Here is a 12553-nt window from a genome sequence, read left to right on the forward strand (position 1 = left end):
TTAGAATAATTCCAATTCTCTTGACAAAGTTAACATATTTTTTTAAACCCTCAATAGTCAATAAGAAAAATATCAACATTCCAGTGGAAATATGGGTGAAGGATATGAAATGGTAATTCAAAAAAGAAATACAAATGAATATTAAACTGATGAAAAGATACTAAACCTTCCTATTATATACAAATTAAAATGAGACACCATTGTTTTAACTATCAAAATGGCAAATATTAAAAAGAATGATAATACCCAGTGTTGGTGAGGGTGTAAGGTGGTATAAAGGGGACTCTCAAACACTTGGTGGGAGTGTAAATTGGTTCAACCTTTCTAGAAGGCAATTTGGCAATATGTATCAAAAGCCTTAAAAATGTCCATACCCTTTGACCCAGCAATTCCACTTCCAGGAATTTATCCTAAGGAAATAATCAGAGATTAGGCAAAAATGTCTGTACAAGGATGTTATCACAGTGTTTTTAAATAATAGTGAAAAACTGGGAACAATTCAAGTGTCCAACAATAGGTAACTATGGTGTACCCATTCCATGTATTTGGTAGAGACTGCTAGTTCCCTACTCAATGTCCATTCTTATTCTTTCTTAGTAACAGACTCCAATCTTATCGATACAGCCACACTTCCAAGTAAAAAGACTATACTTTCCTGCTTTCCCTGAAGCAAAGGGGAGCCAATGAAATGCAAGTGAGAGTTACAAGAAGACTTCTTTTTAGAAGGAATTTACTAAATTGGAAGGCACTTGCTACTTTGGTCTTACTCTCTTCATCCTTCCTAAAAAATGGATTGCTGGGGCTCTAGCTGCCTGCTGGGCTAATGGATAACCTTGAGGAAAGAAACCACATACTAGGATATAGAACAGAAAAATAGAATTCTTAGATCTTGATTGACAACTGAATTGTGATACTAGCACTAGACAGCTTACTTATGCTTGGATTTCTTCTATTTAAATCATTAGTGTGTTTTGTGACATATGAAACCAAATCAATCTAGAAAGTCTAACTGAAAAACTGAAATACCAAGTGACCATCCAAAATTGTGTTAGAAGAACATTTACTGAGATAGAAAAATATTCATGATATACCGCTAAATAAAATAAGCAGACTGTAAAACTTAAATTGTCTTATTTCACTTTTTTTAAAACTTACTTTAAAATACACTGGAAATAGACTAGAATATTGTTTATATGATTTTTCTCCTTTAGATGGTAGCATTACATGTCATTTTAAATTCCCTTAGAGCTACACCATACTTTTTTACATTTTCTATATCAGGTATCAGTATATTTGTGTATTATTATTATTATTATTATTTGTGTGTGTGTGTCTTTGTGAGACAGGGTCTCCCCATAGCCTTGGCTGGCCTGGAGCTTGTTATGTAGACCAGGCTGGCCTTGAACTCACAGAGATCCGCCTGCCTCTACCTCCCAAGTACTGGGATTAAAGGCATGCGCCACCACACCCGGCTTCTAGTATTTTAAGGTGGAAAAAATCATATAGAACAAAAGTTATTAAATAATAGAAACCTTAAATCTTCAAGTTGTTTGACTTCATAATTAAATGAATTAAAATAATATAAAAATATATACTGGGGTACGAAAGTTCATGCTAAAATGGGCTTTCTATATAATGTCTTATAAGATTCAATAATTTTACTGCACAAGAAAAACAATATAAAGTTAATTCAAATACTCAGGAAAACAATATAAAGTTAACTCAAATACTCAACAAATATTTTATATTGTTATGAAAAAAAAGTACATATTCAAACATAAAAAGTACCTTTGTAGCATGCAAGTGTCAGAGCACTTTCCTTAAATTCATTAGAATGAGTGTTGATGCCTGCACCATGATCTAGAAGAACTCTTGCGACTTCCACATGACCTGCACTGGCTGCTTCCATTAATGGTGTATGTCCATTCTCATTATGATCTTCTATATTTGCACCCTCATTAAGTAGCACTTTCACAATGTCAATAAATCCTCCAGCACAGGCATATGTTAGTGCACTGTTCCCTAACAAAAAACAAAACAAAATAGTACAAGATTTTGACACAATACATAAAATCATAATATTGTTCTAGTTAGACAGTTCTCCAATTCTTTGACATAAACCACTACAACTATCTCAAGTTATGTGACTGTTTTGGTGTGTATGTATTAGATAATGAACCCAGGGTGTGTCTGTCCCTGCCTGTCTCTTTCCCGCCCTCCCTCCCTCCCTTCACAGACATTCAAGAAGTTACCCACACTGGCTTGGAATTCAAAATCCTCTTGCCTCAGTCTCCTAAGTAGCCGAGATTACAGGTATGGGTCATTATGGCCAGCTCAAGTTCTTTTTTCTGTCATCAACATCTTAATTTCTTGATTTTCTTTTATTTTATTTTTTATTTTTTTGTCTTTTTGAGACAGGGTCTCCCTATAGCCGCAGCTGGCCTGGATTCACTACGGAGACCAGGCTGGCCTCAAACTCAAAGAAATCCGCCTGCCTCTGCCTCCCGAGTGCTGGGACTAAAGGCACGTGTGCCACCACACCCGGCTTTGATCTTCTTTTTTAAAAAATATTTTATGGGGTTGGGGATTTAGCTCAGTGGTAGAGTACTTGCCTAGCAAGTGCCAATGCCCTGGGTTCGATCCTCAGCTCCGGAAAAAAAAAAAAAAGACAAAAAAAAATTTTATTAGCCAGGTGTATGGTGGCACATGCCTTTAATCCCAGCACTTGGAGGCAGAAGCAAGTGTAGCTCTGTGAGTTCAAGGACAGCCTGGTCTACATAGTGAGTTCCAGGCCAGCTGAGGCTACAGAAAGGCTGTCTCAAAAAGACCAAAAAAAAAAAAAAAAATTATTACATTTATTTTATGTGTATGAGTGTATTGTATGCATGTGTGTAAGTGCACCCGTGTCATGCAATGCCCGAGGAGTGAGAAGACGACATTGGATTCCCCTGTAACTGGAGTTATAAGTGGTTCTTAGCTGCCATGTGTAGTCCTAGGAATTGAACCCAGGACCTCTGCAGAAGCCTACTGAGCCATTTCTCCAGCCCCCCAATTTCTTGATTTTCTTAAGAGTCCAATACAGGGCCAGGCGTGGTGGCCCTAACTTTTAATCCCAACACTCAGGAGGCACAGGCAGGGAGATCTCTGTGAGATCAAGGCTAGTCTGGCGTGTGCCACCATGCCCAGCTCAAATAAACATTTTAAAAACATGAATCCATTAATTAAAAAGAACTTGGTTAGGAATTTACAGGTGGGTGGGAGGCCAGAAGACCTGATCTTAAAAAAAAAACAGATGGGCATGGTGGCACATGCCTGTAGTCCCAGCACTTGGGAGGCAGAGGCAGGCGGATCTCTGAGTTCAAGGCCAGCCTGATCTACACAGTGAGTTCCAGGACAGCTGGGGCTACAGGGAGACCCTGCTTCAAAAAGACAAAAAAAAAAAAAAAAAAAAAACACCCCACAAACTTTTTTAACAACTCAGGTTCTCACTCTGTAGTCCAAGCTGGCCTAGAACTCTTATCAATCTTCCTCTTGCTTCAGATTCCCAAGCACTGGGATTACAGGAATATGCTCCAAGCAATGCTGAGAATTAATTCATTTTTTTTTTAATTTTGTGTATGTGTGTATTGCCTGCACGTAGGTAAGTGCACCCTTGTCATGCAATGCCCACAGAGGACAGAAGAGGCTGTTGGATCCTCTGGAACTGGAATTTCAGACAGTTGTTAGCTGCTATGTGGGTGCTGGGATTCGAACCCAGGTCTTCTGCAAGAACAGCCAGTGTTCTTAATCACTGAGCCATCTCTCCAACCCCAACAATGCTGAGAATTAAAGCCTGGGCTTCATGTACACTAGGCAAGTACTCTACCAACTGAGCTACATTCTCAGCCATAGGTCTAAATCTAAATGTGTATCATATTTTTGATACACATTTCTCTCAATCAGTAGACAGTCTATTAGAACATTCTTTATAACATTTTTAAAAAGAAGAGGGGAAGGAAATCAGTTGAGAGTGGTCAGCATTCTCTTATTAATAAATGTATTCAGCACACTATAAATGAAAAATCTAATTATGGTAAACACACCCAAGTGATCCAAAGTAAAGGGATATAGTAAATACAGTAAAGCTACATTTAAATGAGATAAAGAATTATAGGAGATGCAGTTCATAATGTTGTCTCTTTATAGAATATATGTCACTGGGGCAAAAACTAGTTAATAGCAGAAAAACTATTAACCTTGACCAAATAGAACCTAAGGGTTTTTATTTATTTATTTATTTAAGGTTTATTTTATGTGTATGTGTCTAAGAATATGTATGTATACCAATTGTGTACAGTGCCCACATTGGGCAGAAGAAGGTGTAAGATCCTCAAGAACTGAGGTAACAGGCAGTTATGAGCAACCTAATGTGGGTACTGGGAATCAAATCTGGGTCCTACACAAGATCACCAAGTGCTCTTAACTGCTGAGCCATCTCTTAGCCCATGTTTGTTTTTGAGATGATCTCACCACAGTGAGAACTATAGCCTAAAACTGTCATAGAACTTCCCTATGAAGCCAAGGCTTGTTTCAAACTCAGCAGTCCTCCTGCCTTAAGTTTCCTAAATGCTAGTATTACAGACATGTACTACTATGATGGGCCTAAGTTTTTAAAGATTTATTGTTAGCAAGGCATTGTGGCATACGCCTTTTATCTCAGCACTTGAGGGGCAGAAGTAGTCAGATTTCTGTGATGTACAGGCCAGCCTGGTCAACATAGGAAGTTCCACCAGGCCAACTGGGATAATAGGGAGACTCTCTATCGCCAAAAAAAAAAAAAAAAAAAAAAAAAAAAAAGATCTGCTGTTCTTGTTGGGGAGAGGATCTTGCTGTTATATAACCCAGTCAGTCCTTGAATTCAAGAACGTCTGCTTCAGTCTCCTGAGTGCTCAGATTACAGGGAGGCTGTATGGTGGCTTAGAGAATTTTGAAGACCAGCATGGTGGTGCACAACTATAATCCCAGCACTCTGGAGGATGAGGAAGGGGTTCTTTTGAGTTCAAGGGTTTAGCCTAGGTCACACAGTGAGACTTTGGCTGAAAAATAAAACTACAAAAAAAGACTTATTAAAAATTTTTTAATTTTTATTTTATGTGTATGAGTGTTTTGCCTGCATGCACGTAAGTGTATCCATGTTGTGTGAAGCCTTCGGAGGCCAGAAGAGGGAGTTAGACTCCCTGGAACTGAAGTTATGGACAGTTGTTAGCTGCCATGTGGGTGCTGGGAATCAAACCTGGGTCCTCTGCAAGAGCAGCCAGTACTCTTAACTGCTGAGCCATCTCTCCAGACCCAAAAAAGGACTTTTAAAGATATATTAATTTGTACTTCTATTTTACTCAGAGACTCTATTAAAAATCCAGGATTTTTTTTAATTTTTAAAATTTATTTTATGTTATAAATATTTTGCCTGCATGTATGCAAGCGTACTTGTGTCATGCAATGCCGATGGAAGCCAGAAAAGGGGAGTCAGATCCCCTAGAACTAGAGTTCCATTCAGCTGTTAGTCACCATGTGGGTACTAGGAACTGAACCTGGATCTTCCGCAAGAGCAGTCAGTGCTCTTTAACTGCTAAATCATCTCTCCAGCCCTGATAGCCAAGATTTTTTCAGAAGGTTTACATTAGATTTCCCTAGTAATTAAAATTGTTCTTTTAACCAACGGTCTCACTATGTAGTCCTGGCTGGCCTGGAACTTGCTATGCAGACCAGGCTGCCCTCAAACCTCAGAGATCTACCTCACAAATGCTGGAATTAAAGGCAAGCACAACCATGGCTAGCTAAATAATCTAATAGCTTTGTTTGTTTGTTTTTGGTCGTTTTGAAACAGGGTCTTGCTGTAGCCCCAGCTGGCCTGGAACTCACTACATAGACCAAGTTGGCCTTAAACTCACAGAGCTCTGCCTCCCGAGTGCTGGGATTAAAGGTGTATACCACCATGCCTGGCAATAATCTAATGTTTTAAAATTACATTTATTTATATGTTTTGAGTGTACATGGGGTCGAGGGTATGTGCACCTCAGTGTGAGCATAGAAATAAGAGGACAGCCTGCAGGAAATGGTTCTTTCCTTCTACCATGTGGATCCTGGGGACTAAACTCAGGTTGTTAGGCTTGGTTTCAAGCACCTTTTTACTACTGAGCCATTTCGCCAGTCCCCGATAATCAAATTTTTGCCAGGTTATAATAAATTCTGTCAATTTTTTCTTCATTCACATCATTCTCTACGTACCTGTTGCAGACTGGGAGTTGACATCTGCATCATGAAGAAGTAATAATTTCACGATATCTAAATAACCTCCACTGGAAGCTGCCATCAGGGGTGTTATGTCTCCTTTATTCCCTCGATCTTCAACATTAGCATGCATAGCTAGTAACACCTTTAAAAACACACACATAGAAAGAAGCTGTTATTAATAATTTCTTGTTATTAATAGTACTTATAGAGAAAATACTGACTGAGAAGATAGCCTTTAAGGGTAGGGATGAAGAAAAATAAAAAGTAATCATCTTTTAGGAAAATATGCCAATTTTCACTGATCAGGGTAACAGGTCAGATACTGTATTTTTACTATATTGTTATATGTTAATCTTGAGAGACAGGGTCTCATGCATCCCAGGCTGGTCTCAAGTTAACTATGCAGCCAAGGATGACCTTGAACCCAGGATCCTCTTCCTAGGAATACAGGCATGCAAGACAACTACCTGTTACATGTTAATCTTCAAATAAATATCTCATTAGTCATCCCATTATATGTGACTTCTCTTGTAAAGGAACTTGTGTTATGTTTGAGGTTATATACCAAGAAAGCAAAAAAAAAAAAAAAGGTTAATTTTCCAATATTGGTCTATATAGAAGGAAAAATATTAGAATGGGAATGGAAAAAAAACACTACATTCCTTTATAGTTACATAGAATTCTTTGTTTTTAAAAAAAAAATTTTTTTTTCTTTTTTTTTGGTCTTTTTGAGACAGGGTCTCCCTGTAGCCCCAGATGACCTGGAACTCACTATGTAGACCAGGCTGGCCTCAAACTCACAGAGATCCGCCTGCCTCTGCCTCCCAAGTGCTGGGATTAAAGCCATGTGCCACCACGTCTGGCTTTTTTCATTTTTTTTAATGTGTATGCATGTGTTGCCTGCATGTAGGTCAGTGCACCCATGTCGTGCAATGCCCGCGGAGGTCAGAAGAGGCTGTCGGATCCTCTGGGACTGGAGTTAGAGACAGTTGTTAGCTGCCATGTGGGTGCTGGGATTCAAACCCGGGTCTTCTGTAAAAACAACCAGTGGTCTGAACTGCTGAGCCATCTCTCCAGCCCCTATTTTTATTTTTTATGTGTATGAGTGTATTGTCTACATATATGTGAGAGCACCCGTGTCACGCAATGCTGCGGAGGTCAGAAGAGGGCTTCAGATTCCTGTGGAAATGGAGTTAAGGACAGTTCGTAGCCACCATGTGGTGGCTAGGAATCGAACCCAGGTCCTCTGCAAGAGCAGTCAGTGCTCTTAACCCCTAAGCCATCTCTCCAGCCCCTTAAGAAGTTTTTTAAGACAGGGATTTCCTGTGTAGTCCAGCCTCAGTCTTCCAAGTGCTAAGGTTACAGGTGTGCACCACCATATCCATCTTAGTTATGCATCATTTTTATTTTTATTACATTTATTTTATATGTGAATTGAGTGTGTATCACAGGACACATTTGGAGGTCAGAGGACATTTTGTGGGAACCAGTTCTCTTTTCACCATGTGAGTCTTGGGGATCAAACTCTGGTCTTCAGGCTTGGCAGCAGGAGCCATTACTTAGAGAGACCTCACTTGACTAGTTATGAATTGTTCAAAAAAAAAATATATATATATGTATATTTTAATGTATATGAATTTTGTCTGCATGTACATAAGTGTCCACAAGCATGTAATGCCCTCAGAGGCCAGAAGTGGGCATTGGATCCTCTGGAACTAGAGTTACAGACAGTTGTGAGCTGCCCTACTAGTGCTGGGAACCCAAACCAGATCCTTTGCAAGAGCAGTCAGTACTCTTAACCTGAGCCATCTCTCCAGCCCCCAGTTATATATTGATTTTGTTTTGTGTGTGTGCATGAGTGCGTGTCTTTTTGAGACAGGGTCTCCCTGTAGTCCCAGTTGGCTTGGAACTCGCTATGGAGACCAAGCTCGATCTCATGGAAATCTGCCTGCCTCTTCTGAGTGCTGGAACTAAAGGCATGTGCCACCATGCCCAGCATTATATATTGTTTTTAAGAAATAAGTTTAGGGGCTGGAGAGATGGCTCAGGGGTTAAGAGCACTAGCTACTCTTTCAGAGGACCAGGATTCAAATCTCAGCACTCAGATGGCTAACAGTCATCTGTAACTCAGTTCCAAGGGATCTGACTCCCTCTTCTGACCTCTTCAGGCATTGCACCACACAAGTGCACTTATACACATGCAGGCAATACATTCATAAAGACAAGTTTAGCTAGCACTGAGGAGATGGCTCAATGGATAAAGTGTTTTCCATAAAAGCCTGATGACTAGAGTTCCCAGACCTTAAAAAAAAGGTACTAGAGATCCCCAGAGCAAGCTGGCTAGCTAGAGCTGAATGGTTGAACTCTAGGTTTAGTCAGAGACCCTGCCTTAGTAAATAAAGTGAAGAATGATGGAGAAAGACATCTAACACCAACCATTGGTTTCCACACTCATATGAATATGCATTTATGACAAATGCATGCAAAAATTACAAAAACATGGCCAGGCATGGCAGCACACACCTTTGATTCCAGCACTCAGGAGACAGAGGCAGGCAGAGGGAGGCCCTGTCTCAAAAAGAAAACAAATAAAAATTCCAAAAACAGAAAAAATATGATTATCATTCATTTCTTATTTGTTAGGATTAATTACCTTTGAATAAGTGGCAGAAAATAAACTATGCCCAGCTACACATGAGGAACAAAATGGATTATGTTTTAAAAACGATGAGAGGGAAATTCTGGCTTCCAATTATAACTTCTTTCATAAGTAATATCCAAGCCCTTCCATAATTATCGACACTGACTATTATTTTGGGGCTGGGCATTGTGGTACATGCCTTTAATCCCAGCACTCAGGACACAGAGGCAGGCGGATCTCTGTGAGTTTAAGGCCAGCATGGTCTATATGGCAAGTTCCAGGCCAGCCAGGGCTACATAGTGAGACATTGTCTGAAAAAATAAAATAAAATAAAATAATAATAATAATAATAATAATAAAATGAAGAATATTTGGGGGCTGGGAATTTAGCTCAGTAGTACAGTTCTTACCTCACTCACACAAGGCCCTGGGTTTGATCCCCAGCTCCATCAAATATAATAAACATTTTTTTCTGCTTACTTGTGCTAGTTCGTAATACCCCGCTGAGCAAGCCAAACATAGCAGGCTTTCTCCTTCTTCTGTATGTTCATTTACACTTCTGCCTTCATCTAGCAATTTACGAACAGCATTCACATCTCCATCTGAACAAGCTTCTGCCAGACTACGACTGAAAACAAAACCATTACACAAAATTAACATACAAAAAAAAACCCTTGGGGTCCTATGAAAAGACACTATTAAATAGAGTTAACCATATATAAAAAAGCATACCAAAATAAATCTGAATGAACATCTTATTTGCTGAGCATCCTGCATGCAACTGTAATTTTTCACAAACTTCAACTAAGTCAAAAAAGAACTTGAAAATAACTACCATTTTTATGAGTTATCTACTTATGTTTTGCCTTTTTGAGATAGGGTCTCTCTGTAGCCCCAGCTGGCCTGGAACTATGTAGACTAGGCTGGCCTCCAACTCACAAAGATCTGCCTTCCTGTGCTTCCCAAGTGCTGGGATTAAAGGCAAGCACCACCACACCCAGCTATGAGTTATTTTTAAATAGTAACATGAGTTTTTTTTTTAGATGGATAGTAACATAGTACAGTTTTTTTTTTAATGGAATTTTCATATATACTTTTGTTCATTTCCTCTTCCACTCCTTTCTCTTCCCTAATTCCCCAATAACTGTCATTTTTATTTTTCAAAATCTTTCTGGTAGGCTGGGTGGTGGTGCACGCCTTTATTTCCAGTACTCATGAAGCAGAGGCAGGAAGATATCTGAGATCCAGTCAGCCTAGTGGTCTTCATAGTGAGTTCCAGGTTAGCTGGGCCTACAGGGAGACTCTGCTCAAAATAAGCAAGATCAAAAAAATCTTTTTCGTAAACTATTCTTCTCCTTGAAGCTGTCTTTAAAAAGCAGCAATCCTCAAAAGTTACAGACTCATGGGCAAATTCCTGTGAGTTCCAGGCCACCCAGGGCTACATAGTGAAACCCTATCTCAAAAAAAAAAAAAAAAAAAAAAAAACCCACAATAAAAATATCAATTTTTTAATATTCACATAATATGTATACAATTATAAATCCACTTAAAATGTAACATCCATTTACATGTTCACTTGGCTAATTTATCAGCTCTCCTAAAAGATTTAACAAATTTGGCTACTTCCGTAAAACCTCAAGAAAATGTCTGATACCAGCACAAGTATTAACACATACGTGTCCACATGTCCTGTACTGTGGGTGTTCTCTGCTCTCATCCGTGTCAGTGCAGCAGCAGCTTCGTCCAGTGCACAACTAACTGAGGATGTCAGTCTGCGCAGCACTTCAGGGTCTGCAAAGGCTTTACCATCAGCAGTTGACAATTTGCCAATTCCTTAGTGGATGTCAGCAAAGTAGTATAGGTGAAGAAAAAGCATAAAAGTACAAATTAAAATTATATTTTAAACACTATTATATACCAAAGAAACAACATAGTACCCATAGATGAAACTGGCAGAAGATAAATAATGTTGATGATTTCAATTCTACCATTAATATCAAAGTCATGGTATAATGACCCATGTTTTAGTATTTCCATCTTTATAGTACACATTAATTATCCTACCCCTAGTTCAAAATTCGACTTAATATGATCTTTATTATACCAAAGGAGTAAGTTCCACTCAGAGAACATAATCCTATCAATTAAAATTCTAGTATACATATACTATTTTCAGTAGCAATGAAGAAGAGGGTCTGTAATTTTTTTTGTGGGAGGTCATATTGAGACAGTGTCTCCCTGTAGCCCTAGCTGGCCTGGAACTCACTATGTAGGCCAGGCTGGCTTCAAACTCACAGAGATACACCTGCCTCTGCCTCCCAAGTGTTAGTATACTCTAAGTATGACTCCTGAATTAAGGGTCTTGCTGTTCTCTCTCTTGGGTGCCCCAGAAGTCCATGCAGGTCTCACTCTTACCTCCTGGTGTATTAAACATTCTAACTTCTCTTTTGCTTTTTTAGTAATAATAAATCTGTTATAAATATTAATACACCATATAGTCAGTTGTTTTATGCCTATATTTTTATTACTTTTATTTTTTTGGTCCTTTTGAGACAGGGTCTTCCTGTAGCCAGCCCCACCTGGCCTGGAATTCACTATGTAGACCAGGCTGGCCTTGAACTCACAGAGATCCGCCTGCCTCTGCCTCCCGAGTGCTGGGATTAAAGGTGTGCGCCACCATGCCCGGCTAAAAATAAGTCTTTTAAAAAAGCACAAACACAAATAAGAAAATTCCTCTAAAATGTTTAAAAATCAATACAATGTTTAAAAAAATTAAAATATTCAAGCACACACAAAAAAGCATTAAATAACTATCTTGCATAGAGGTCTTAGATGCACATCAGTTTTAAATATATGAATAGTTCTTTGAACACAGTATCATATCTAATGATGTTTAGAGTTTAAGTTGTCAAAATATTAAAAAAGTAAAAAAATTGTTTTATCTTCTGGAAGACATAGGTCATTATTTTCAAAATTCCTTTTCTGTCCAGAAATATAAGTATAGGGGCTGGAGAGATGGCTCGACAGTTAAGAGCACTGGCTGTTCTTACAGAGGACCTAGGTTCAAACCTTAGCACCCACAGGTGGCTAACATTCATCCATAACTCCAGTTCCAGGGGATCTGACACCCTCTTCTGACCTCTGTGGGTACTGCATGATACGGGTGCACCTCCCTATATGCAGGCAATACACTCATACACATAAAATAATATAGTATTAAAAAGTAGCTGGGCGTGGTAGCACACGCCTTTAATCCCAGCACTTGGGAGGCAGAGGCAGGTAGTTCTCTGTCAGTTCAAGGCCAGCCTGGTCTACATAGTGAGTTCCAGGTCAGCTGGGGCTAGAGGAAGACCCTCAAAAAAAAAAAAAAAAAAAAAAAAAAAAAAAAAAAAGTAATAAAAATATAGGCATAAAAACAACTGGTGTATTAATATTTATAACAGATTTATTATTACTAAAAAAGCAATAGAGAAGTTAGAATGTTTAATATACCAGGAGGTAAGAGTGAGACCTGCATGGACTTCTGGGGCACCCAAGAGAGAGAGCAGCAAGACCCTTAATTCAGGAGTCATACTCAGAGCCTAAGCTAGAGAGTAAAAAGATAGACAAACTTGGACTTGAGGAAAAGAAATCAGTCAA

At 38.9% G+C, this 12553-nt stretch overlaps 1 protein-coding gene across 2 annotated transcripts in view; it reads right to left on the reverse strand.

Moving 5' to 3' along the window:
- Positions 1–12553, reverse strand: part of LOC103743070 (ankyrin repeat and KH domain-containing protein 1-like) — a 90132-nt gene that overhangs the window by 49990 nt on the left and 27589 nt on the right. For both annotated transcript variants that reach the window (XM_008844272.2, XM_029568903.1), the window contains exons 3-6: positions 10591–10747; positions 9395–9542; positions 6268–6415; positions 1789–2022 (exon numbers count right to left, since the gene is read on the reverse strand). In XM_008844272.2, the coding sequence (XP_008842494.1) occupies positions 1789–2022; positions 6268–6415; positions 9395–9542; positions 10591–10747 (687 nt within the window). The remainder of the gene's footprint in view (positions 1–1788; positions 2023–6267; positions 6416–9394; positions 9543–10590; positions 10748–12553) is intronic.

This window comes from Nannospalax galili, unplaced genomic scaffold (genome assembly GCF_000622305.1).
Source record: "Nannospalax galili isolate Female #2095 unplaced genomic scaffold, S.galili_v1.0 scaffold760, whole genome shotgun sequence".
Taxonomy (NCBI): Eukaryota; Metazoa; Chordata; class Mammalia; order Rodentia; family Spalacidae; genus Nannospalax; species Nannospalax galili.